The sequence below is a fragment of the Populus trichocarpa genome, chromosome 4 (genome assembly GCF_000002775.5).
Source record: "Populus trichocarpa isolate Nisqually-1 chromosome 4, P.trichocarpa_v4.1, whole genome shotgun sequence".
NCBI classification, from domain to species: domain Eukaryota; kingdom Viridiplantae; phylum Streptophyta; class Magnoliopsida; order Malpighiales; family Salicaceae; genus Populus; species Populus trichocarpa.
In genome coordinates, this window is record NC_037288.2 from 23,256,041 (window position 1) to 23,282,033 (window position 25,993).

General features: G+C 34.6%; 3 protein-coding genes across 8 annotated transcripts; all 3 read right to left on the reverse strand.

Annotated features, from left to right (window-relative positions):
* Positions 1–657: 657 nt before the first annotated feature.
* On the reverse strand, positions 658–5,312 carry LOC18098369 (pentatricopeptide repeat-containing protein At1g71210, mitochondrial). 5 transcript variants are annotated; one of them, XR_008059090.1, is made up of 3 exons: positions 2,374–5,312; positions 1,214–1,400; positions 658–764 (listed from the first exon to the last, which is right to left on the reverse strand). XR_008059090.1 is itself a non-coding variant. In XM_024600166.2 (2 exons), exon 1 carries the CDS (start codon positions 5,082–5,084, stop codon positions 2,397–2,399), a length of 2,688 nt encoding a protein of 895 aa, XP_024455934.2. In that variant the 5' UTR covers positions 5,085–5,312; the 3' UTR covers positions 766–1,400; positions 2,374–2,396. The 5 variants fall into 5 exon arrangements, 3 of the variants coding, with proteins under 3 accessions (XP_024455934.2, XP_052308454.1, XP_052308455.1); XR_008059089.1 differs by lacking the exon at positions 658–764 and adding an exon at positions 766–1,182; XM_024600166.2 differs by lacking the exon at positions 658–764 and having other exon boundaries at positions 766–1,400.
* Positions 5,313–6,804: 1,492 nt separating this feature from the next.
* Positions 6,805–10,952, reverse strand: LOC18098370 (uncharacterized). The gene is made up of 8 exons (XM_006385029.3): positions 10,699–10,952; positions 9,891–9,959; positions 9,095–9,202; positions 8,820–8,890; positions 8,635–8,710; positions 8,053–8,229; positions 7,501–7,629; positions 6,805–7,225 (listed from the first exon to the last, which is right to left on the reverse strand). The coding sequence occupies exons 1-8, from the start codon at positions 10,768–10,770 to the stop codon at positions 7,064–7,066; spliced, it is 864 nt and encodes a 287-aa protein (XP_006385091.1). The 5' UTR covers positions 10,771–10,952; the 3' UTR covers positions 6,805–7,063.
* A 1,463-nt stretch (positions 10,953–12,415) lies between these two features.
* LOC18098371 (cullin-associated NEDD8-dissociated protein 1) lies at positions 12,416–24,618 on the reverse strand. Of its 2 annotated transcripts, none has more exons than XM_024599461.2 (29): positions 24,485–24,618; positions 23,937–24,020; positions 23,616–23,785; positions 22,810–23,020; positions 22,551–22,716; positions 21,914–22,043; positions 21,448–21,562; positions 21,188–21,345; positions 20,974–21,097; positions 20,649–20,699; positions 20,492–20,574; positions 19,809–19,893; positions 19,581–19,682; positions 19,376–19,474; positions 18,649–18,759; positions 18,444–18,527; positions 18,210–18,350; positions 17,945–18,037; positions 17,688–17,809; positions 17,415–17,577; positions 17,093–17,332; positions 16,736–16,984; positions 16,468–16,644; positions 16,218–16,364; positions 15,997–16,113; positions 14,314–14,482; positions 13,472–13,549; positions 13,252–13,390; positions 12,416–12,979 (listed from the first exon to the last, which is right to left on the reverse strand). In XM_024599461.2, the coding sequence occupies exons 2-29, from the start codon at positions 23,970–23,972 to the stop codon at positions 12,883–12,885; spliced, it is 3,657 nt and encodes a 1,218-aa protein (XP_024455229.2). In that variant the 5' UTR covers positions 23,973–24,020; positions 24,485–24,618; the 3' UTR covers positions 12,416–12,882. The 2 variants fall into 2 exon arrangements, with proteins under 2 accessions (XP_024455229.2, XP_024455230.2); XM_024599462.2 differs by having other exon boundaries at positions 23,937–23,982; positions 24,485–24,595.
* Between the last annotated feature and the right edge of the window lie 1,375 nt (positions 24,619–25,993).

Below are 25,993 nucleotides of genomic sequence, written 5' to 3' on the forward strand. Positions count from 1 at the left end.
TCACTTTGATCATTCATATTGTGGCTTTATTAGTTATACAACTGACTTAATAGGTTTATTGAACTCATCATTTTCAATATCATGGGTAGCTTTGAATTTCAAATTCAAGATTCAAGGTAAAGATTGCTAGCCATGAGTTCTTTTCTGTTATTACAAGTGTTAGGTTGTCTTATTGGCCTCCAACATCCTAAGCAAATTCAAGAATGATCATATTAGTCAAACTTACAAATTATATTTCTTATTACTTGCTAAATCCTAACTCAATCAAAACTAGACATTTTAAGTTATGTATGGATAACTTTATCATAGTTATTGACATAAAAACTCTAAATCCACTAAAAGCAAACAGAACATGTTACAAAACTTTTATATCTAAATTTGGTTGTCATAAAGTTTCTTCAGTAGATAGAACAAAATCACAAATATGCATACACAATGTACTTTCAACTTTCAAGAAACTGGAGATGTTAAACCATCAAGATTATCAAATTTCCTTTGCAGTTCTAGCATAAACAGAGAAGATATCCCCATTTCCATTCCCATCCAAGCACAGCATGCTTAAATAGAAATCAAGTTTCATTCTACGAGATCCTAATCTGCAAATTGCATTGCATGTTGAGAAACGAAATGAAATGATTTACAGTAAAAACCAATCTCTTTTAGTTTTTTTTTTTTTTTTGTTAATAATTAATAATACATGTATTCAATGTCCTAAAACGAGGCTCCATATAACTAGTGGTAAAGACAATCAACACCAAACGAACCTGAGAGAAGATTTTAGACTGAAATTAATGCCAGAGCAGGGAAATCTGATAAGGGTAAGATCCATTACATTACAACAATTCATGGATACTCCTTTGAAAGATAAAAAAAAAAAAAGGAATTTGCTATTCCTCCGGGAAAAAACTTCTTCTAATAATTATGAACCTAATCTCAATGCATTCAGTACTTATGTGTTTACAAGCCAAAGTTTTAACACAGTCACTAAATTCTAGCTTCAATACAAATGAAGCATTTTGGTCTTATTTTTTTAGCCCATTTAAAAAAATACACGATGAAGAAATCAAAAGAATTAATTCAAATTAACCCCATATTTTATTGATATATTATCATATAAATATATTTTGATTTTCAATATTCCTATCTATGCTTGTGCTGTTGATTAAATGGCACCCAATTAACCTTCCATTTCACTTATAAAATTAAACGTCACCTGTTTAATCATTCAATCATGCAGTCTTCGCAGCCATTCCTTGGTATTATATTATCAGCAAGGCATCTTGTTGCAGAAGAAGAACAGAAGAAGTCCATTTTGGACCTCTGCCAAATTGCAACTGTTTGTTGCTTTGTAAAGGACTCAACTCTGCTGCGTTAACTGAGGACCATACCAGTTCAGGTATCTGAGAAAAAAAAAAAGAAGAAGCTTTTTGACTAGGAGAGACATTTGCTCAATCAAATGCTGCCTTTGAAAGCTTAGGATACGCATTTCCCTGGTAAGACAGCGTAAAACGAGCAACACGCAGTTGCGAAGAAAGTTTATACATACATACATATACATATACATTCATACATATATATATATATATATATATATATATATATATATATATATATGTATGTATGTATATGATTTATCATCCAGAATTGCAGGTGCAAATATATATTACTTGTTGTAAGGAATTATATATGTCGAGCATGAAAACAAGATACTATATATTGAATGTGTAATTTAGCATCCCTTCAACTTGACTGCCAGTCATTGCCATCTATCCCATCTGTGTATAGTGGAATTCTACTAGTTCAGAAAATAAAATCTATTTGGATCAGAAACAGTTGCAACCTCCATTCTAATTCAAAACTCGTATACTTTTAGGTTCACTTTGATGCACATGAGACTCGTCTAGGGCGCTAGCAAAACTACCAGGTTTAAAATAATGTATAAATCAACCCCTTTGGATGGTTAGCAGTTACTATACAAACACCAGAAAAGCCCCCAAATCAACCCCTTCTACCTTACGCAAAAAAGAAAAAAGAAAAAAAAACCCATTTTCTCTCGATATTTTAAAACCTTGCCCACTCATTGTGATCACCAAATATACAATCTAACTTCGAGACAGTCCTATATCATTCTTTATCTAAGGCCATGATGAATGGTAACAATAATAAAATTGCATTATTTCTTTTCTTGTAATTGATTTCCAAAACCATGAGACATAAAAAGAGAAGGGAATGATAACAATTTTTAATAATAATCATAATTTACATGAGGTTAATGAGATATTCCATGTAATTAATCAATTTCAGGCGTCTTATTTTCATCTGGAAATTTTTTTGTAGAACTCTGTGAATGGTTAAGCAAAAAGTAGCAATTACCGGGGAAAGAGTTGTAGGGTACTTTAAGTTGGATCAAACCCCTTCCTCGACATCTCATCCACCCACAGCCTACCCTGTACTTGTCTTCCATGCTTAAAATGGCCATGTGCCATGATGTCAAAAGTCCATCGATTAGGTTCAAATCCTTTGTCACGTAGTCTATTGAAGTACTTCTGAGCACGGTCCAAATCCCTCATGCATAGCATCCTCAACAACATGTTGCAAGTGTAGATGTCAGGGGGGAAGCACTGTTCAATCAGTCCTTCCAAGTATTCGAGGCTCACTTCAAGATGACCAGAAAATGCACTAATTAGGAGTCCAAGGTTTGAAAGATCAGAAGATGTATCATTCTGCACATCTCTTGATCGAACCCAAGACTCATATAGCTCATTACTCTTCAGGGAATGCAACAGAAGTACATTACCAATAAGGGATGTTAGCTTACGCTGGCATTTCTTCAAGTCATTAATAATTTTTACCACCATATCATAGTTTTTGGTTGAGCAAAGCAACCTTACAACAGCCTCGTAGCATTCCATGCTTGGAACCAATTCCTTACTCTGCATTGCCTTCAGAAAATCCAGAGCAAGATCGGTTCTTTTGACTTCACAGAGCCCAACAACCATGGCACGGTACAGCTTTTCATCCATCTTGCTATCATGCGTTGCTTTAAGGAAATTTAGAGCATCAGAAATTCTTCCATTCCTCAGAAAAGCCTTCAAGATAAAAACATGTGAGCCAACGTTGGGCTCGATTCCATTTCTCTGCATCATCTCAAATACTTCTCTGGCTAGTTCAGGTTTCTTGCTACGCCCAGCTTCATCAATGAAGAAGTTATAAACCTTAGTGTTGAATTTGTGACGGTACAATTGCATCTCCAGCAATTTGAAGAAATGCATTTCTGGATTTTCCATATCACATAGACAGCGAAAGACAGCTCTGAACATTTTCCGAGTTGGCTGGTGACCCTTATCCTGCATTTCAATAAGAAGCCTAGAAGCAACATGTCCCCTATTGGACTTGCTAAAACCATGAATCAACTGCCTGTAAGTAGCTACTGTAGCAACTCTATTCCTTCTGTTAAATTCCCCATGCATCACATAACCATCTTCAAACCTCCCAGCCCTGCACAATGCTGATATGACTCTTTCGTATGTGGAATCACTGAGCCTAAAATTCTTTGATAGAGCAAGAAGAACCAATTCCATCACCATGTCAAGCTTCCCTTGTCTACACAAAGCATCAGCAAGTACAGAAAATGCTCTTGTACTAGGGAAATAACCTTGTTTAATAGAATTCTTCAGTAGAGAATAAGCTTCACCAGAGGACCCTACTCCACATAGAGAATTGATAAGATAATTATACGCCATGGTATTAGGCGAGAATCCAAACTCCAACTTCGACTTGTACAACTTGTGTGCAACCTCTACCATTCCAACTTTGCAAAAGAAACACAATGCAGCGTTCATGGTGACGGTGTTAGCAGATATCTGATTCTCCTTCATCTCAATCAGCAAATCACAAGCATCCTCAAGACGGTTATCCTTCAAAAGCCTGAAAAGCAATGAATTACACCAAAAAATGTCTGGAACATACCCTTCTAAGGACTTCTTGCTCTTCATGAACTTGAAAGCTGCATCGATCTCTCCAGCATGGACAAGGTTCTTCAACCAAAGCCCATAAGCAGACTCCATTGGCACCAACTCCAACTTGCTAATTTCCTCAATCAACTCCCCGGCCTTGACAAACAAACCATTTTGACAAAACCCATCAACAAGAACACTCAAAGCATGTGCATATCCAAACATTTCACCTCTTCTACACTTGTCAACCTTACCCTCATTGACCAGCCCACGAAAATACGCCTCCGCCTCATCCAACAATTTCTGCTTACATAAATACTTCATCTTCAAAACCCGGGTCACCACACCCTCAAAACCCCTCAACGAAATCTGTTTAAAGATAGCCTCAAAACCCTCAAAAAAAAACCCTTCAATCAAAGAATTGAGAAGCACATGATAAGAGAAAGTATCCAAATCAAGACCTTGAAAGCGCATTCTACCAAGCATTTGGAGTGCAACATCAGGCTTGCCCGCAACAGCATAACCCATAACCAAAACGGTCTGGAATCTCATATTATGATGAACATAAACATCTCCTGTCCCTTTACAAACCTCTAAGAAATCAAGCATCACACTCATCCCTTTTGATTCTGTCAAGATCTTAAAAAAAGCATGAAAAGTAACACGAGTATGAAAGAAACCGCCTTTATGACCAGCCCAATCAAAGAATTTAACACAAGAATAAATCTCGTTTCTATTTTTACCATAAGCAAGCACATCCAACACAAATGACTCATTCAAAGGAAGACGCAATTGCGAAAGAGCAAGCCCAAGAGCTTCTTTGTCTTCACCATGTTTCTGAATTGTGACAAAAATTCGATTCAACAACTCGTTGTTTCCTTTCTTGAACCATTCTTTGAAGGATGTGGCTATGTCCTTTGCACTTGTAACTCTATCACGAGTGCCTCCTCCTCTTGCTGCTGCTGCTGCAGCAGCAGCAGCTACAGCTGTTGAGTAATCATAGTAAAAGCAACAGTACAGAGATGGGGATGTGGTGGAGATAAGAGGGTTGTTGTTCTTTAAGTTGAAGAGAAAAAGGGAAGAGAGGAAAACCCTTGAAGATTTTGCTACTTGTTTGGGTGCTAGCATTTCTTTTTGGATTTGGCCTTCTCCTTCCTTTTCTTCCTTCCAACCCAACACAACTCTTCCCAGCTTCAAGTCTTCGACCTGTTCGGTTTCGTTTATTAGTGAGCAAACCTCAAAACATACCCCCAAACTATTTTCCTAGAATCAATTTTGTCACCAAGTAGGTTTTTTTTTGTGTCAATCTTACGCTCAAACTCCGAGACAAGAATACGGGTGGTAAACCGACTCAAACAGTAGGAAATTATTAAACCCAATCAATCTCGAGTAAAGCTTGATGGCAAAATATCATGTTTTAGGTTGGGTATAGATATTAGTTTGTTTGGCCTTAGATAACCTTAAAATTTTAAAAAATTACATATATGATAAGTTAATTATATACAAGATGGTTCTAAATTATACCATTCGAATTTGGAGTTCTGGTTCAGTTCGAGTTATAAATATCTGATAAATATCTAAAAATAGATCAAGACAGATTAAGGTATAAAAAATTCATACATGTTCGGATTGAGTTTGAATTCTTTTTATAGGTTCATGTTTAGATATGAATAATACAAAACTCGATCCGTGAATATTCATTATTATTCATAATCATAAATTTTCATTTATTTAAAAAAAAAATCCCTGTTTTTATTTAAAATCTATGTCAATTGATAAAAAATCTTGAACTTAGTATTTTAAAAAAAATCTTAATAATATCACCTAGCTATATAGGTATTCTCAATATTATCACTAAATAATTTTCAATATCAATGCTATCATTAAACTCATAAAAACTCATAAAGTTTCAATTAAAAAGTTTTTTTAATTTTTAAAGCTTTGCATTCATATTTTTAACTAAATTATACTATTTTCTATACGAAATGACATCATTTTGTAAGGACTTGAATGTTTTTTAATTGATTTTAATAGAAATATTTAATTGAGAAATTAAAATAATTTAGTAGTAAAATTGATATAAAATATAATTTGTTTTTAGTTATGTGACTCTAGCAGAAATCATGGTTTTTTTGGTAAATTACAAACTGGTACTTCTTATCTGGGGCGAGTTTCAATTAGGCTCTTCCTTTTTCTATTTTATATTTTATGAACCAATAAACTTAAAAAGAAAAACAATTTTTATCACTAAAATGATTGGTACGTAAATTGTTCAAAACCCAATCAAATCCAAAGATACAGAAGTTTAGCTTTTAACTTTCTCTTGAAGCATTCGAGAATTTGGACACGTCAATTAATATATTGAAAAAAATAAAAAAAAAATTAACCTAAATTAAAGGGACATTTTTCAACTCTTTTTTTTTAAATTGAAATTTTAATATCCACTCAATCATGATATTAGCCTTGTAATTATTGTTTTTTTTTAAAAAAGGCAATGTAATGCGTTCATAATGCTTGCAAAAATACTTTACAATTAAAAATATATTAAAATAATATTTTATTTTATATATAATTTTTTAAAATTTTTATATTTACACATTAAAATTTAAAAAAAAAAACACACAAAATAACATCAAATTTAATTCTTTCACACAAAAAAGCAACTTCAAAAACATTTTAAAAAACAAACCCTAATCTTCCTCCAACAACCAGCCGAATCAACTAAGAAAATGTATATGCTTTTCTATTTTTGCATTCGGCAGCTGACGAGTTATAAATGATTCTTCTTTTCGTTTTCTGCACCCAATTGAAAAGGTTCTCAAGAACGACAGATACTTGCAAGAGGAAGAAAATGAAAGAGCAGGCACCCACCTAATCGGCGAAAAATAAATCCGTAGAAGAGGTTTTCTAAAAGCAAGACCTACAAGCACAGATACTAACAAGCTCACCACATCATCGAGACTCCTCGGCAGTACATTGCCTAAGCAGCAGTCCAGTATCTTGGCCACTGGATCAGTTTGTGCAAAAGCCTATAGAGTAAGGTTACAAGGTAGGAAAAAAAAAAAAAAACAATGTAACTGTAGCATCTAATGTGATGTAACTCTAATCTAATCATCGATCTCAACGCTTCCATCCTTGAGATGCAAGTGCTTTTCCCTCTTCTGGAACTCTGTCAAGCCCTTCCCACTTCCAGTCACACCAACCTTGCCATTGGGATCATCAGGAGATTTGAAAATGCTCTCTCTCTTGCGCCCTGAGAAGAAACCAACCTGAAAGAATAAACGAAAAGGGCATCTTATAAGTGCAGATGGTATAGTAGAAAGGCGAATTCTAAAAGTTACTTTTGTGATGTTTAGTCCCCCAGGGAAGAACCTGATGATAAGAATTTAGAATTCAACCTTGAAAATCCAGAGGTTCAATCCCATTGGGAGAGGGAAGTGGGGGTTTAATGGAATGGGGAAAGAGTGCCCTTTTATGTAGCTTGCAGTTTCCCAAGTATCAAATTACTACAAACATGTGCGTTCTCCATTTTGCAAGTATTTACCTTCTTAGTCTTGCCTTTAGTTGTCTGGAACTGCTGCCATGCATTCTGTCGCTTATTCTGTGCGACTTCAAGTTGCTCAAAACGCATCTTTGACTTGAAAGAATGTATCTTCTTACGCTTGGCAGCTTTCTGTAGAAAAAACAAAAATTAAATCAAAACGCTTGTGGAGGAAAAGTAATAAAATAGCAAAAACTTTGAGGTGGAAGAGGAATAAGAGATAGAGAAATGTCATATAAACCATTTTGCTTAGGAAAAAACTATCAATACACCAACACATGTTACACACGAAAGAGCAAGTTGCAGAAAAGCTAATCCTTGAAGGCTCAAATTAGAGATAGAAAGTATTTACAGGTGGCCCAGACATAGGTAACATTTTGAATCCAGCCAAGCCAGAACCAGGTATCCTCATTCATTTTTAAATGAAACTAACCAATACGGAAAGCAACTAAGATTTCAGAATGAGAAAAATGAGATTAATCAATGTCATTTTATTGCTACAGACACCAGTAACATGCATGCATTGTAAAAGTAGTATATGTAAGCACTACTTACCACATCCTCTGAGTCGTCAGGTTCTATCCGAAGCTTTGCTGGTAAAGTTCGTGATTGAAAGTCAACAGATGCCGCTTGGGCAATCTTTCTTTTGATAGCTTGTTTTGTAGCTTCAGCTACTTTTTCTGCTTCCAGTAAGGCATTGAATTCAACTGGCCTTACATTGTCAGGGTCCACCTGGGTTTAGCAACAGTCAGTCACGATCCACAATCCAATTAAGAAAAAAAAGAGAGAGACATCATAATTGAATGCGTAGGATGAGGCAAGCAAGGCACAAGAATGAGTAAGTAATACATAGCAAAGAGAAAACAATCCATGTAATAGTATGAAATAAGCCCACTGTTATGACAGAATAGTGAGACGGTTGCTTTTGTTCAAAATAACTACCAGAAAATAGTTAAGAAGAAAGAAAAAACAAGTGAATATTCTACAACTTTTCAAGATTTGACAGTAAAGATAGATGCAATATGGCTACAAGCCTAGATCAGAAGGATATGCATGCACAAAGTTATAGCCATGATGATGATGATGATGATGATGATGAATTTGAAAATTTTGAAAATGGGGCCACAGAAACCATACCTCTTCCCTGTTTCCCCATCCATCAAAGGTTACATAATATCCATTAGGAGTAAGATCCTCAACCGTTGCATCATACCTGACCATTTAACTAATCAAACACAGCAAAGATAAAAGACAAAACAAATGAAAAATACAAAATAAAGCAGAATGATAATTTTTGGAATCTCTTTGAGCTTATCACATACCATTCCCCATCTTCACTCCATACAGCTTGAACTTTTGAACCGATGGGGAACTTCTCATGTTGATCAGCCTCCTGTTTAGGGGAAAAGGAGGAGTTGTGTCAATGCCTCACATATATCTGTAAGATATCTGTAACTGTGTAATACTTAAATATGGTATTTATATATACTTTTTTTCCTCCATTCTAAAGCACAGCCTCCCTGCATGAAAGCATAGAACAAGCTTCCCAACAAATGCAAAATGAAAGCAAAGAAGTGTAATTTACTGTTCTATTCACCTGAGGTTCAGCGTAACCAGGAGATGCGCTAGCTCCTGTTCCAAGATGTGATCCAGAAATCTCATTCTGCTTTGCAGTTTCAAGGAGTTCTTCTGTCAGAGCAATGACCTGCATCTTGACTATGTTAGCCTAGTCTAATAATATACAAAAGAAATATATAACATCACAATACATAAATGGCTATCTTCATTAAAATTCAAACTTAATATCTCAGTGTGAACATCACAAATCAGGTGACGAAGGGAAGCAGGCTGGCCATCACGACACATAGCACACCTGCAAATGAACCAAGATAGAAGTGATGGGCATCTTGATGAAGTTCTAAGCTTTTAGAAAGAGCTCCAATATTTTAACTCCACACAGTTCCAATTTCCGGAGTGTCTGAACTAGAGTTAGCACAAAAACCACCTCACCTTTTTAACACTGAAATGAAAACAAATCTCCTCGAGAACCATTAGCTGCTAATAACTGTTGCTTGTTTTTAGCAACATGTTGATTCCTTCAAGAGAGATGCGGTAAAGACAAAGAAAGAAAGGCAACTGCATCAAAAACCTAGACGCTCAAATAGTAACACCCACCTAGACACCTAAATATTAACACCATCAACTGGTTTGTGACCCACAGTGACAGAGAAAAAGGTGTCCATTTCCTCAAGACAACTATACAAACCGTAACTACAGTACACAACGCAAAATGGGAAGATAAAACCATATAAACATTGTGCAATCATTTCCAAGGAAAACCTGCAAGAAAAGAGAGAACCAACTACAAACAAGCAATCATAAGAAAAGATCACCTCAATAAGCTCCTTCTCCATGTCTACATATTCAGAGTTTCCAGGATCATCAACCAAAAGCTGTCTGACCTGGTCCACAAGCACAAGAGAGGTCATAACATGCAGCAACACATGGAGACAAACCAAGAGAAAAACACTAGTGCTGACTTAGCAGATAATACAGCAAATGTCCAAACAGAAAATTATAATTCTATGATACAGATTACTCGTCTTTTATATTAGATTGTGATGGCAAAAAGTCCACTAAAACACAACACTTCTTGACACTATCAAAACCGCCTAATCACATGATCATAATAAGAAGCGGGCATTTATTAAGGGATATACACGTATATCATCAGAAATTAAGCTATATAACCAATATAAATCATGAAAAGAAAACCCATCTCTTTATCTACAGCGCAAACCCCTGTTATTTTATAACTGTTACATCACATGAGTTTGAAATTCAATCCGGCTATCACTTAGGGTAATAATAATCAACATTGAAATCAGAACCATAAAAAGGCATCAAGAGTATAATACTAACCAAGAGAAACCCTTAATTCCATAAAAAAGAAAGAAAGAAAAAAAGAGGAAACAAAAACCTTAATTCGATATAAAAATTCATTACAATCCAAGATTAAATGCAAAAAAAAATCCCAAAATTCAATCAAACTTCCAAGAGAATAATAACCTAAAATATGATTTAAACCTCAAAATTACTCTTAACTAACCCCAAATTGACAAATGAAACAAAAAAGAAATCCCTAATTCGAGGAACCAATTCACAATAATCTCGAAAATAAAGAAACAATAAAAAAGGTACCTGGTGAAGCTGTTCTTTGTAAGTGGAGAGATTAGAAGCGAGCTCCTCTATGCTTACTTCTTCTCCTTGCATTTTTATTTTTTGTTATTTCAATTTGATTTTATTTCTTATTAGGGTTTCGTTTTTATTATTTTGATTGAGAGAGAGCGAGAGAATATTTTGACTGAGAAAGAAAACACAGGCACGAACCTAGAGAGGAGTACTTGACGACTATCGATATATCTTTGCTTTTTTCAGTTGTAAATCCCGCACCGCCTCACGGCCAGGATAAATAAAAAAACAAAATAGCTGATACCATTAAAAAAAACAAATTGAGTTAACTCATTAATCAATTAAATTAAATTAATTTTAAATTTATGAAATTTTTTATTAAAATAATATTATTTTAATTTTTTTAAAAATAATTAATTAATTCTTTCAATTTATAACCTTAACTTCACGGAGTGAAAGCATTCAATTGTTTGCATAAAAGCCTCTATTTTTTCGCTTTTTATCTTCGGAGGACCAGTTTGCTACTAGAATTAATGCTAAAATTTTATAATACTACGAAAGCTTAATTATAAAATGTTTTTACCCTTTTTATTTTTAATTGAATTCTTGTGATAAATTATGTAAATTTTTTTTAGATAAATCAACAAGAATTAAGAATTTAAATTGAAGCAAAATGTAGATAATATATATATATATATATATATAGTTTAATTCATTTCAATCAATAAATAGCAAATCATATTATTTAGTTTGAGAATATTTGACAGTATGGTTGCGGTTGCTTTTCAAATAACTTTTCGTGCTGAAATACATATCAATGATGTTTTTTTATTTTTTTAAAAATTATTTTTAACATTAACGCATCAAAACGATTTAAAACATATTAAATTTAGAAAAAAAAATTGAAATTTTTTAGAAGCGCGATTTGCACCGCATTCCCAAACATATTCTAAATGTATAGGCTGGGATTGTACGTGTAATATTAAATACGTCCTAGCTTAAAAAAACAATCCAATTTGTTAATACCTACTAACATTAGGATCCAATGGTTATATATAAAAAAAAAATAGGATTTAAATTAAGCACTTTAAGTTCACGAGCATCCAATTAGATATCATTCTCAGTTAAATACAACAGAAATAATGCAACTGAAGATGATTATATTTTCTTAACACAATGTCTCAACAAAATTATTACACAGGTTGAATGTTATAATGGTTAAAGAAAATTCCTTATTTACAAATAAATAGACATCAAAATCAAATTACCTCATCAAAAAACATTGACAAACAATATGGCTCCAACAATGCATGCAATTTAAGAAAAAAACACGACCAAAGTCGTAAGACCTGAACAGACCCGGCAAGTTAAACTAGAGCCTGTACTAGATCAAGTTCGGAAAAAAAAAAAAATCAGACAACTTGATCAAAACTCAAACCTCAACCCATTGACTTACAACATTATTTTGATCATTTTAAAAAATTAAAAGTCAACTTTCTACCCTTGACATAGACACTCGCCTCGGTACAACCATGCATGCAATATCTTATATTTGCAATGAGACGTATGTTTAAAATTATATAGAAGTGCCGGTTTAAAATATTTAAAAATTATTATTAATATCAACATATTAAAACAAACAATCCAAAAACATTAAAAAATAAATTATTTTAAGAAAAAAAAAAAAAAACAGCATTACCTAACATGCTTAAACATGTAGAATCAATTATTCAAGTAAAAATTCATTTGCTCGAACGAAGACTGGCCAGGCAAAAACATCAAGTCTCCAATCCAAATATCGAGGTCAGATTCTATGAACCATATCACTTACATAGCACAACCAATTGTGTACTCATTGGCTTCAAATGGGAAAAGCAATATTTCCATTTTCTTTGCTCACAATTGGGCTAATTTTCAAGATGAGAGTGAAGTAATTTGACACCCTATACACGAAAACAGAGATTCTAAAAATGTTTTTTAGTATAATGGGGACACGAAAATGGGACTTCACATAATCCTACCAAAACTTAGGATTGGTAACCTCCATTATACATCCAACTCAGGCTATAACTTTTCACCATTTTCTTTTTACCCCAAAAGAGCTTGGACTGCAGCCGCAGTCATCAAATATTTTCTCACCCCCTAACAAGAACTTCAGAACGATGACTGGTTAGCATGGAATCAGCATGTTCATCATTCATTTCGGATGGAATAATACTTGTCCCAGAGGGTTGGAGATTTTGAAATTTCACTCATAAGGTTTTTGAATTTAAGGCTGCAATCTCCTCCGCTGCAAAATAAGAAAGCAATGATCAAGCACCAGCAGAAGAGGAAGTATTCCATTCATTCAGCTCATGTCGTGTTTCCGTTATGCAGTTAGAAATAAAAATCCGAAACAATTTTTATCCAATCAGAGTAGAAATATGTCTAACGTGTTTTCTACCTACAGATGAAAGCCATGCTGAAGCATTAAAGTCATACCATGGCACAATAAGGGAGGTTATCTATAATTTTGGCAGAAGAGCAAACAGCTTCAATTTAAACAGTATAAAATCCACAAACCTTATACGATTCAAGGATGCAATTGCTCGAAGAGCACTGCGAATCATGTCTTCATTACGATCCACTTCTTGCTTTACAGCAACTTGCTTAGGCTTAAAATTGATAGTTTTTTGGAGGGGGTCCACCAATGAGTCCAACACTGCAGTTCACAATTAACAGATCAGAAAATTTGTAGCACAGAGAAACCAGCAGATTAAAGTAGGTTGATTAACTCACTGACCTGCCAATACAGCAGATGGACACTTATCTGCCAGTTTTGAGAGGATAAGATGGCAAGGCATTTTAACATCATAATGATCTGGAACATCCAAAATAGTCAAGTCAGCCAACAGTTGATAAAATTAATGATAACCATCATGTATACTCCAATCTTCACAGACGTCATTTGCTAACTAGATCTAATTATTGATATTGAATAATCATTTGAAATTAATCTCACTATCATACAGAAAACCAATGAAACAAGTAGTCTTAGTGAAATTTAGATAGTTAAGAGAATAAAGAAATTAGAATTCTTCTCACAAATAGTCTTTTTGAAAAATAAGATTCATATATGTACATGGATTTTATCCCTTAGTGATGATGCAAATGTTGCAAATTGATCGGTTTCTTGTCCTAGTTAGAAAAAAACCAAACAAGTTTGAAATGTTGTAACCCAACGATGCAGATAAAGAAAGAAATTTAGTAATTAATTTCATTTATCTCTTAATTCTGAAAATTTTAGTTTTTCTAAAAAGATGAAAATAGGAAAATGAAATCATAACAAAGGAAAACTCCAGATTAATACTATTATTTATAGATAAATTTAATCCTGAACAGAATTAAAGATTGCTAAGATAGATTGAATCTTATATAAATAGGTTTTAAGAAAAATGAAGGAAAGAAAAGAAATCAGGCTTGAGAAATAAATTAATATAATTCCTAATTTCCTTATATTTCTTTTGTTTGGTTGCATCACTCAGCATCACTTTTCATGCATAAAACCAAACCAAATGAATCAAAAAATTAAAATAACCATACAAAAAATAAGTGGGCTTAGGGAGGAGGGTATGGAACACGAACCATCCAAGCCTGATTTGAGGTAAGGAACAATGAAAGATGAAGGGTTCACTTGATCAAGACAACTGTCCAGCAATGTGTCTACGCATTCAAAAGCTGCTTTCCTCAACTCAAGGCCATCATCCACAATATGCTTGAAAGGCCCAAGATCTACGGTTCGTATCAATTCTTGCTGCAGCAAACAGGAATTAAAAATCAGAAAATCTGACAGATATAATATGGGTGATTCATTATAAAATAGCCAGTATGGTAAAAATCAGAAAATCTGACAATTTGAAAAAACAGAATCATTGTGAATGACAAGAATATTACTCACAAAATCTGATACAGAAAAATGGTTTTTAAAAAGAAGTTACAATCACAGCCATGGTGCTGCAGACAGTCGCAGATGTTTCATAACTGTCACAATGATTTTGGGATTGTGGATGCAACTTGTTTGAAAACCAAATAATTTTGCATGTGGACAATCTATAATGCAAGCCTAAATATTGTAATACCAGTCTCCAATGTACACAGCAGAAACTAAGAGATTTTTAACAATGTGCTGCAAAAACAATGAAATAGCGGCTTTTTCAAGTCTAGCAGCTGAATTATTTTGCAATGTGACAGCCACAACATAATGTGATGTAGCAGCTGTATCAGAGCTGCCATTATTTGAAAACTTGGTTGCAGAACTCGTAAAAGGCACAGCTCAATGGTGTTTTTTTTTTTTTTTTTTTTTTTTGGGAGGGGGGGGGGGGGTGGGGGTTGTCGTGGAAAGGAAACAACATCCACAAAACAAAGCAAAACTGGCCACACAAAGGATACTGATACTCAATCATGGCAGTGCAAAATTACAAAAATTGATTTAAAGGAAAATTCCATCAGTTCAAGCCTTCCCCATGGTATCCTGCCCTAGCAACTGAGAATCCTTTCAGGTCAATTCACTTTTGCATCCCCTTATTCATTGTTTCCGATCAATAGCAGTATATATATTGGCTCAAGCTTTAATGCACTTAAACTTTTTTATTTTTTCGTGATCTTTCAATCAGCATTAATATAATCATATCATACATATATTGTTATAATAGCTTAAGCCACAAGGAATAAAACCACCAAATTTTTTAACGAGCATTATCTTGTAACTAAGCTCCTTGAAAAATATTTATAATAACTTGAATAACAAAGCAGACCTAAAAACAAAATTTCCAGAAGTCAAGAGAATATATGCCCTTATAAGCTGATCTAAGTTCATCTCAATCAATCATCCTATGAAATCCACTGGAGTTGCTATTTTTCATGCATACAAGAATGCATAATCCTAGGCTCAATGCAAAATGAACCAATGATTGTGCTCCCACATATGATGCCAGCATGGACATTACACAGACAGATTCAAATAACTAATTCAACATTTCATACAAAGACTAGCTAATACAAACTCTCGGCACTGCAATAAGCAAATTAGAAACAAAAAGATTAAACACAAATAATAGTTATAATATTACTAAAGCATTGAAATCATAAGCAGTGCATATGACCTCTCAGCACCATGCTAAAACAAATATAATGCAATGGGATAAAAAGATATCATTATAAAAGACAGGACAAGTTAAAAAGCTCAAGCAATAATCCACTATTTCCACTGTATTTAGACAAGCAGCGCATGAAACTCATCATTAGCTCAGAGAAGAAGTTTTCAATTACCTTAACAATTGTTTGATCATAGAGAAGTGGCAATAATTCAGGAAGGAGTCCCTTAATAAGGTTAGGTTTGTTGTGAGCAAATGTGCTCAAGGCCAAGATAGCTGCACGCCTGACATGCTGCATGCCATATTGAAGAATAATCATTAGGTTCAAAAACCATGCAGCCCACCAAAATAGAACACTGTGCTTATTCATTAGAGCAATATATAATTGCAACTTACCCGGTCATGATCCTTGATAAGCATAAGAAAAGATGAGATTTCAGGGTATATAATCTCATCAATCTTCTCAGGTCGCTCAACTATTGAGTATTTTACAGCAATTACTACTGTTGCTCTGGTGAAGGCAGCTGGACTCGTTGTTCTCACCTATAATGAATTTAGAGCACAAGTAAAACACAAGCCTTTGGAGCCACAAAAGCTAAGAACAAACTTAAATGAAACCCAGAATGCCATTTGATGTGTTAGATACCTTAAGCGCAGGAACAAGCTTTGCAGGTTCAACGAGTGCAATTTTACCGAGGCACTCAGCTACAACATTCCGGACGCCCTCTTCGTCACTTTCACAGTGATTAAATAGTAATTTAAGTATCTTCTCAACAATGGAATCCTGGAACTCTGCTTTATCTACCGACTGTCTTACTATAACCTGCATATTCAGGAGGTTAGAAAAGGAGACATGGTTTGAGGAAATAACCTTCAGTTTGATATAGATTTATGATATATATATAAAAGCATACCTCCTTCAGAGAATGAAGCAGGAGATACTGTTTCTTCTGTTGATTATCAATCTGGTCCAAGATAAATGGTAGGTACTTGGAAAGATTACTGACAGCAATATTGCCAAGAGCATAAGAAGCAGCAGACTTTATCTCTTCGAAAGGGGATTGGAATGACTCGATAATAATGGTTTCTATATTTGCATGCAAGCTCAGATCTTTCCTTCTCCCAATTTCTCCCAGGCATAACAGTGCAAGGTGCTGCTTAGCCTGAAAAACAGTTACAAAATGCAGAATTCAGATATTTTTATAGAGAAGGGTATCATCAATCCAAAGAGCACGTTACTTGATAGAAAATTTTGATAGTGGCAAACTTACTGAATTGGTGCTGCTGTCATCTTTAAGAATCTCAGTAAGCATGTCCACAGTAGATGAACATTTTAGATCGCCTGCAGCAAGGCAGAGAACAGCCACACATTGGGCTATTGAATGCAAAGCCTTTTTTGCAACACCTCCTGACTGTGGAGCTGGCTTGGCACTTGAAAGGAGCGAGTCCAGTAAAGTGTCGAAACTTGTATTTGCAGAATAGACTAAAGCAGCAAAAAAGTTTCGTAAAGCCTGAAATATCAAGCAGACAAAGTTTAAAACCAAGCATTAATTTGGACCAGATGTAATCTTTGGTATCGGAAGAGAGTGTTACCAACAGGGCTTGACCCTGTAGCAATGGGCTTTTAATTAATGTTAGTGCCTGAGGAAGAACTTTATTTCTAACAGCCAAACCAACATTCGGGCTTGATTTCCTGTCAGTCATTAAGGTGCAGCAAAGTTCCAGAGCAAGAGCTGCCATGTGCAAATCTGAATCACTGGCACACAGGCAAAACCAAGAGAATTAGCATTTCGAATGTAATCACAGTCAATAACCATTCCACGCTCCAAGAACCCACAAAAGCATAGCGTCAAAGGTGTGAAAAACCTTATCAGAGTAGAAAGTTCCACGATAATAACTTCATAAGCAGATGAACCAATTTGGTCACCATATGCTACAATTAGATAATTCAGTGTCCCCAAAGTTGCCTGCCTTAAAGCTCGATTAGCCTATGTTTCAAAACAATAATGCAGAGTTCAGAATTAATACACATACTCAAATGCAGATCAGCCTATCTACAAATCATCATCCAACATATTAGTATGTATATATTTTTAAGTAAGCAAACTTTCATACTTTCATACCTTCCGTAGGAATGCAGTCAGCTCTGCAATGACATTCTCCAGGACACATGACAGATCAATCCGAAGAGGAGAAGTCGCAATTACAGCAAAAGCCTGGATTCAGAAATTCAAAATGGCTTGAGTACTTGTGCATTATTGTGATCAAGAAAACACATTATAACTTCAGATGAGAAGGCCTAACTAAATTGTCACCACGACACCCATGACTGGTGCCAAAAAACCCATGGAATATAAACAATCATATGGCAATCTATGCAATACTGACCTTCACAGCAGTAAGTCGTGTTATCTCATTCCCCATACGATCAACAAGTACAGGGAGGCACACAGGTAATTCTGTTTTGAGATTATCGCCAAATGTTGAAATGACAAGCCCCATGCAAGATATTGCACACTCCTTAACCTCCTAGATAAGAAGAAATTTGCCGCTTTAGAAAAGAATACAAAGGTTAAAAGGATTCTCAGTATGAGAGAAGGCTGCAGAATCAACTCTACTGACCTGGTCTTGATCTTGGTTTGTCAAGCGTGACATTATGGCATTATATATTGGACGAACATAAGGTTTGAAGTCAAAACCAAAGCCCTACATCAGAACAACAATTAAGTTATCAGAAATGGACTTTCATAAAAAAATATATATATATAATCAGAAACGGTCAAACAAAATCTTGAAAAACATCAAAGTTAAAAAATAAATATCTAACCTGGATATTGGGACGGACAACACGAACAAGCTCCCCACATACTCTTAAGGCCTCTGCTGTGACCTTGTAGTATCTCTCACCAACAGCAGATAAAACAGGACTAGAAAGGGCCTGCAATTACAAGCAATATAAATAACAGTAATCTTATCATTACTCCCGAGTCATGATTGTTTTTCATTCATAGAGGCTGTTGTTGAAAATAATCAAACCACAAGAAAGTTTCCAATTCATAGCAATACAAATAGGAATGTATACAAAATTTGTACATGCATTCATAATGCAGACTAAGGGCAGCAATAAATAAGGGATCAAATTGGAAAATTTGCACACCTATAAAAAAATGAAAAAACACTATTTCCATTAACTATTAAAACTCATCTTGAAGATGATGAGTTGTTACATCAATCCTGATCATGTTGTTGTTTTCAGGGGGACCGATCATTATCCCAACGAATCCTATTAAAAGAAAAGATCTTCACAATGTAGCATTGACCAGCAAAGTTTTTCCAGACTTTAACCAGTTAACAAAAAATCATATATCCTCAAGCCATACACGAGAGAATTCTTCAAAAAAAAAAGGCTGAACATGTTATCTTTTGACATTTTAAGTTTATAGCCAATAGAACATTGCGTAAGAGAAAAATGCTAGCAAAAAGATTAGAAATGCACTTAAGGATACTTGATTATTATAAGAGGTTTCAAATTCCCGAATAAAACTATTAATTACCTTGATATAAGGGTGGAAAACAGGAGGTGAATGTGAAGCCAGAACCAATCTTGTAAAAGTAAGAGCCTCAATCTTCAAATTTGAGGTCGAAGATTTGTCCTGAGGAATGTTGTACAGGAAAAATTGCACCAATTAAAGATAGACAGTGTGAAAGGGAAAATCAAGCACCAGTGATACACATCTGACTCGATGAAAATTCACTTACATTTAATGCCTTCTCGATTCCTGGAATAAGTGACCCAATCTGTTCTGAAAGGCAATCTGGCAAGACAACCACAAGTTCTCTCAACACTGAAAATGCCCCAACCTGTAGGCAGACAAAGGTAATACATTTTATATATTTTCTGTAAGGTGTGGGTACAATTCATCTAAGAGATGGCATACAATTTTTTGAGCATGCAACCCTTAATCCATGACATGTATCAGCTCTTACCTTAGTCTTGATGGATTTCTCACGCAGTTGCCTATTTATAGATTTGACAATCTTTGGCACTTCTTGCTTCAGTAACCATCTTGGGCTGCATAACATTAATGCTTGCAAAATTAGTAAACTGGGAGACCACACTCCTGAAACAATAAGCTAATTACAGACAAAGCAATTTTGTGGACACTATTTTATCATCTAATTCCAAAGTATAGCCATTATGTAGGCCCATGAACCCAAGTTTTAACACTTGGCCAACTTGTTTTGCATTGTAGTTTACAACTTTCAGGAACTGTGATTTTGTCCCTTTTGGATGGTACAGAGTAACACCATTCATTAGGCTTATAAGAATAAAATAAAAAGAAAACTAAATAAAGAATCTCATCCTCTAGGGGACTAACCCTGATAAACCAGTCTCAATGGAATAGTGGCAGAGAAGGGCTGTGGTTATCAGAACACCCATTAATGTCAATGACACTCCACCTGGTTTCTATACAAGCTCTTAAAGTTGATTTAAAAGCAATGTCTCTGCCCTAAAAATGTTTCAAAACCAAGAAATTTACTCAAAAAAGAGAAGTGAAACACACGGTAAACAAAGAGAAAGAAAATACCTAGACATTTACCAGGAGAAATTCAAATAAATGATTTTAATATAAGGTAAACTTTCCATGCATAACAATACAGAAACTTGCCTTGATTCATTCATGTCAATCTTCCCTTTTGTAACGTTTCCAGTTTGACGTAGTAGCTCAATGAATGTATTGAAGACATCCATCTGAATCACAACAAACTCAGATGAGGATTCAGATGCAGTGCCCAAATTTCTCCAGTTAATTGATCAGGCCTTACCTTGACATTTTCTTCCCTTTCTTTAAATCTATCAATCAATTTAGGACAGGCCTGCACAAAAGAAAAACAGAAGCTTAACAAATTTGTTTTTGATACCGGGATGTTGAGCAAGTTGGAATATAAAGAAGTTGAAAACCAATTTCTTCGATAAATCAAAGCATGCCATATCACATGAAAAAAAAGAAGGAAAAAAACCATCCATGTCATCCACATAAAGGCTTAAATCCAAATTCAAACATAAACCAACCAACCAAAACTTTAGGCAGGTTCATACCAGACCACATTAAGAAATCACTTTACATGTGCCTCAATTATGGCAGCATACCTCCTCATACAGTTTTGCAAGAACTTCCGGACGAGAAACAATTAATGCTGCTAAGCATTTAGCGGCTGCCCTTCGAACTTTCCAGCTGACATCTTCATCATCGGTATATTCATTTTCACTCTCACTACAAACAACAACGGGATTGAAGAGATTAATAACAAGTTCAGGAAGCATATTGAAATGAATTACAAATATGCATTTTTTAAAAACATACTCATCCTCCTCCTCCTCATGACTCTCGTCATCAGTATCTTCTTCCATGTTATCAGTAAAGTTTGGATCATAACTTAGGTACTCCAGAGCAAGATGAAGAATTTCATCACAGTAAGAATAAATGTCTCTGGGACATCTGAGCAGAAAACTTTCCAGTGCCTGCAGCAAAAATTTTGAGTATGCAACCAGAAGCCATGATCAAAGACAAGCAAATGATTAGAACCACAAGAGTAATAAAATGGATGGAGACATTTACAGCACCTGCAAGCCATATTCACGAAGCTCCTCATCATTCTCTGATGCACTTGTGCAGTAATTAATTAGCACTGGCACCGTGTCTCCGAGATGGGGTCCAAATCGATATCCCACAGCACGGCTTAAACACCAAAGCATCACACAATTTGTAAGCATAAGAAAGTGTTAGCTTGTTAGGATGAGTAGACAGTGGGACATGTGTAATCTAAAGCTCAAAGAAGAAACTTTTTCAGTTCACACTTTGATACATTTAAAGTTCCAAGTCTACAAGTAGATATACATAAGCAGGCCACAGTTCACACATTCAGACTCCAAATCTTGTTATCAGACTGGCTCACATCTTGTAGTGCCAATGGTTTACCCTCAACAATACAAAGTTTGACCTGTCCTCCACAGTTATCAGAAAATTCTTTAAAAGTGAACCCAGGAAAGTGAAAGCACCATATGGTAAACAGATACAGCATACCATTACCTCAAAGCACCAATCATTTGAATGTTTGTTCGGATCATCTCAGGTTTTGTACCCTTAGTTCTCAATTTCCGAACAACCTCAACTGTCGCCTTCCCCAATAAATCATCTGACAAGCTTGAAGCAAGAGATGCTGAACATCAAAGAATAGTTTTAAGCCATATCAACAATCTTGAGGGTGGATGATTTTCACATCAAACTTATCAAAGTCGTAAATTAGCCAGAAATAAGGAAAAATCATAGAGACAGCAGGTTTGAAGGAATCTCCCATCTTAATTTGAAGTAAAAAGAACTTCCAATTTTTTTTATAAAAAAACACACCCACCCTTCTCAAGTACATATCTGGTTTTAGGTCTCGCTACACAACTGCTACCAAGTTACATGCATAAAAATCTCATTGTTACCCAGGAGTGAGCGAGGGAGGGAGAGATGAAAGAAGGGAAAGAGAGAGCAGAACACCTAATTTTAGCCATGCCTAATGGTTGAGGATGTGCCAAATTTCTGACTGCTCTGATATTTTGGTTAGGATCCAGGGCAAAAACCTTTCTGTTTCCCCCAAAGAGTGAATCAAGAATATCTACAATTAATTCAAAAATGGTATTGCAAGGGAAATCGATGACGAATATCAGTTCAGTCTTACCAATGCACGAAACTGTCCTCTTTCTAACGGTGGCTTGATTGGAATTCAATTGGGACAAAAGTGCATTTAAAAGCAACTCATGATCATTTGCCATCAAATTTCCAAATTTATGAAGAACATCACACAAAATATCAAGACATTCACATTTGATCTCCGTGCTCATTCCCTGTGGCAGAAAAGAATGCAAAAGGAAGTTATGGAGAAGAGGAGAAGAAACTTCCAGATGACAAGACCTTGACACATTGTATTTAGAACTCACCGGACTTGTTATTCCTTTTATCAACTGTGGAGATAGGGTGACAAGAATAGACTGAGCCAGAGATATTGCTGTGACTTCAGATGCAATAGTCTTCAAAGCAATGCTTGCGATGTCACGATGCTGATCTTTACCATGTAGCAATTTCTCACATAGTTTATTAGTCATCTCCACAACTCGAGCCTCACTGACCTTCTTCACCAATGGAGCAAGACTGCAACACCACGTTAATAAAAAGCATAAAAATCAAGCTTGCACCAACACTGATATTTAGCATCTCCTTCATCTTCTTTTCCCTCTTGTTGTTCACACTTGAAAGAGCGCATGTATATGGGGCATCCACAAGGCAACAACCATGCCAAGTTGAGTCCCTCAGAAGTCACAATGTCCATATTGCATAAATGAAGAAAAAACAAGTCCCAAATCAAAACACGAGAAACAGGAAGCAAGAGTTCCAGCGGTAACTTTTTAACACTATTGACACAAAGCATCCATAATTTGTCCACATGCAAGTTGGAATTTTAAATAGCAACTCTTTGATGCTAAATCAGTATTGTCACATAAAGCACATATATACGAGAGTGTGCACTACAATTTATGTAGTCTACACTCTAAAGGATATACAATACACGAGGACCAAAGTCTTAACGTGTGGAAATATACAGGAGTGAAATATCTCTCCTTATATCTCTCCCAAATTTCGAGGAAACATTCCTGGAAAATTTTGGATGGATTTGGCCAACACCAAATACACAAATGTCATAATGTTTATAGCAATCAGAGAGAGAGAGAGAGAGAGAGAGACATACCACTTCACAGCCAATCCAGAAACATCACCAGCTACATCATCAAGTTGCTGTAGAACAATATTTGACAACTTTATCTCCAAATCAGTATCAGCTTTAAATCCCTCCTTGTTTAACTCATTCAACAAATCAGATGTTGCCATGTATCTGTAATCTTTATCCTTACCCGTCATCTGCAAACAAAGCCAAGCAAATCAAAATATAAATACAATTAACTATCACCAGCTGAAACACCCGAATGAACCATCACAAAAAATCTCCAACACCATCTCCTACCAACACACAGTTCATCAACTGAAATCCCTGATAAAATAAAAACCATACCTTTTCCAGAATACCCGTCATTTGTAAATTCGCCATCTTTGCACGGCTAACGACCAAAAACACTCTTCTAATTAGAATCACACCCTAAGCACAACAATGAAAGCAAAAGATAAAGCAATTGCATAACCACACTACATAAAATTTCATGTGAAACAATACAAAAGCTAATGTTTTAAGGCATAAAAAGCACTATTTTTTCTTAAAAAACAATTAATCATACAATTTCTTGATTCAAAAATCCAACATAATTTGAAACAAAAATTTAAAAAAAAAAATTAAAGCAAAATTAAAATTTTAAAAGAGCAAAAAGGGAAAGTATCTAAAAGAAACAATGTAGCACACTAGTAAGCAAAACCCTAATCTAAGTTAACCAGCCAAGAACCAATTTTTTGTTTTCCTCCAATATATTAAAAGCCGAAACCCTAAATAGTTAAGTGTGATCAGTGTGATGCGGTAAAAACCCAAGAAATCGAGAGGGACACTCCCACCCTGCGCACTGAAATCGAAAGCAAAGAACAAACAATAATCAATCAAAGCTCAAAACTTACCCAATGAGAGAGCTTAGCAAAGAAGATTTTGATTTTGATTTTGATTTTGATTTTGATTTCGAAATTGATTTTTTTTTTCTTTTTATCGGACTCGGCTGGCTGGCTCCTCCTTTTTCCAGTTGTGGGCTCAGAACCTCTCCATATACTGCACAGTCCACGGCCCAGAGGGAATTAGAGATTGTCTATTATTAATGTCAATTAATAATTACAAAATAAAATAAAAGAATAATAGAGTCTTTTTATTAATTTTTATGAATAGTAAAAATACTAAAAATGTCTTTTGAGACAAATAATATATGCCTAGTCTGGGGGTAGTTTTGGTTCTTCATTTTTAATGAACATTTAGATTTCTTCAACGCCCTTCAACATAATATATATATATATATATATATATATATATATATATAGTTGGGGGTTATTTTTTTTTCTTAAGTTAGTTTTTTTTTATTTAAGGTTTTAACGAGGGCATTGTGGTCTTTCAATAAAAAAATTATTAAATTTTAAAGAGTTGTTACGCATGAGAAGTACTTGTGCACTTCATACAACACGTGCAATGTCTTCTAATATTGAAATTTATCATTCTATGGTGTCGTTCGATACACCACAGCGTTCTCTTTCTCCTGGTACAGCACGTGTAGGTATTGTTTTGGAAGGTTTGTCGTTAGTGAATCTTTCTTTTTTTATTTTCTCTCTCCTCTCTCTTAAATTGTACGTTGGTCTTCTTTGTTTTTTATACTTCTACTTTAATTCCTTTGCTTTTAATTTCTAGTTTTTGTCTTTGGTCATTTCATAAAAATTTTATTTCTTTTCAATTCAATACTTCAATTTTAATTTGCTATATATTATTGTTTTCAATTTGGTCTTTATTCTTTTTATTTCTATTTTTTTTCTTGGCTCTTTCATAAAAAAATTATTGGTTTTTAGTTTCACCCTTCAATCCAAGATTATGGTGTGTAATTTTTTTATTTATTCCTAATTCTTTTTTTTTTGGAGTTATTTTTATTTTAAATTTAACCCTCCAATACAAAATGTTTACCACTTTTCTTTTAATTTATTATTTTTTTCCTTGACACTTTTTTACAAGTTTTATATATTTTCAACAAGATATCAAATTTAATTTTTAGCAAGTCAATTGATTGAAATAGAAATAAAATTGCAAGAAAATCAAAGTTTTGGGATTAATTAGGGGGTTAAATTGAAGAAATTCGCAGTCAATGACCATTTTGCAAAAGGCATCGAATTATGGGACCCAATTGACAAAAATCAGGGGTGAAATTGAAGAAATTAAAATTTTAGTGATGAATTATGGTCTAAATTAAAGAAATCCGAGACTGAGGACCAAAATGAAAAAGGTGCTGAAATCAGGAGCTAAAATTGAAGTTTTTCCAGGGACCAAATTGCATAAACTTTAAAGTTTGAAGACGATCAGGTGTGTAGATGAGATAGATCAGAAATCGAATGAACAAAATGAATTTTACCAAAACGGTGCCATTTTGGTTGCTAGCCATC

Bases quoted from the DNA above. Each gene is read 5' to 3' on its own strand.
- LOC18098369 (XM_024600166.2), bottom strand. From the start codon at position 5,084: ATGCTAGCACCCAAACAAGTAGCAAAATCTTCAAGGGTTTTCCTCTCT.
- LOC18098370 (XM_006385029.3), bottom strand. From the start codon at position 10,770: ATGCAAGGAGAAGAAGTAAGCATAGAGGAGCTCGCTTCTAATCTCTCC. The intron at 7,630-8,052 runs GTAAGTAGTGCT...TTTTTTCTACAG, and splicing joins CTGACGACTCAGAGGATGTG to AAAGCTGCCAAGCGTAAGAA. The intron at 7,226-7,500 runs GTAAATACTTGC...TTATTCTTTCAG, and splicing joins CTAAAGGCAAGACTAAGAAG to GTTGGTTTCTTCTCAGGGCG.
- LOC18098371 (XM_024599461.2), bottom strand. From the start codon at position 23,972: ATGGCGAATTTACAAATGACGGGTATTCTGGAAAAG. The intron at 18,528-18,648 runs GTTAGATATTTA...GTTCTGATGTAG, and splicing joins TTGTCCGTCCCAATATCCAG to GGCTTTGGTTTTGACTTCAA. The intron at 18,038-18,209 runs GTCAGTATTGCA...TTCTGAATCCAG, and splicing joins CACGACTTACTGCTGTGAAG to GCTTTTGCTGTAATTGCGAC.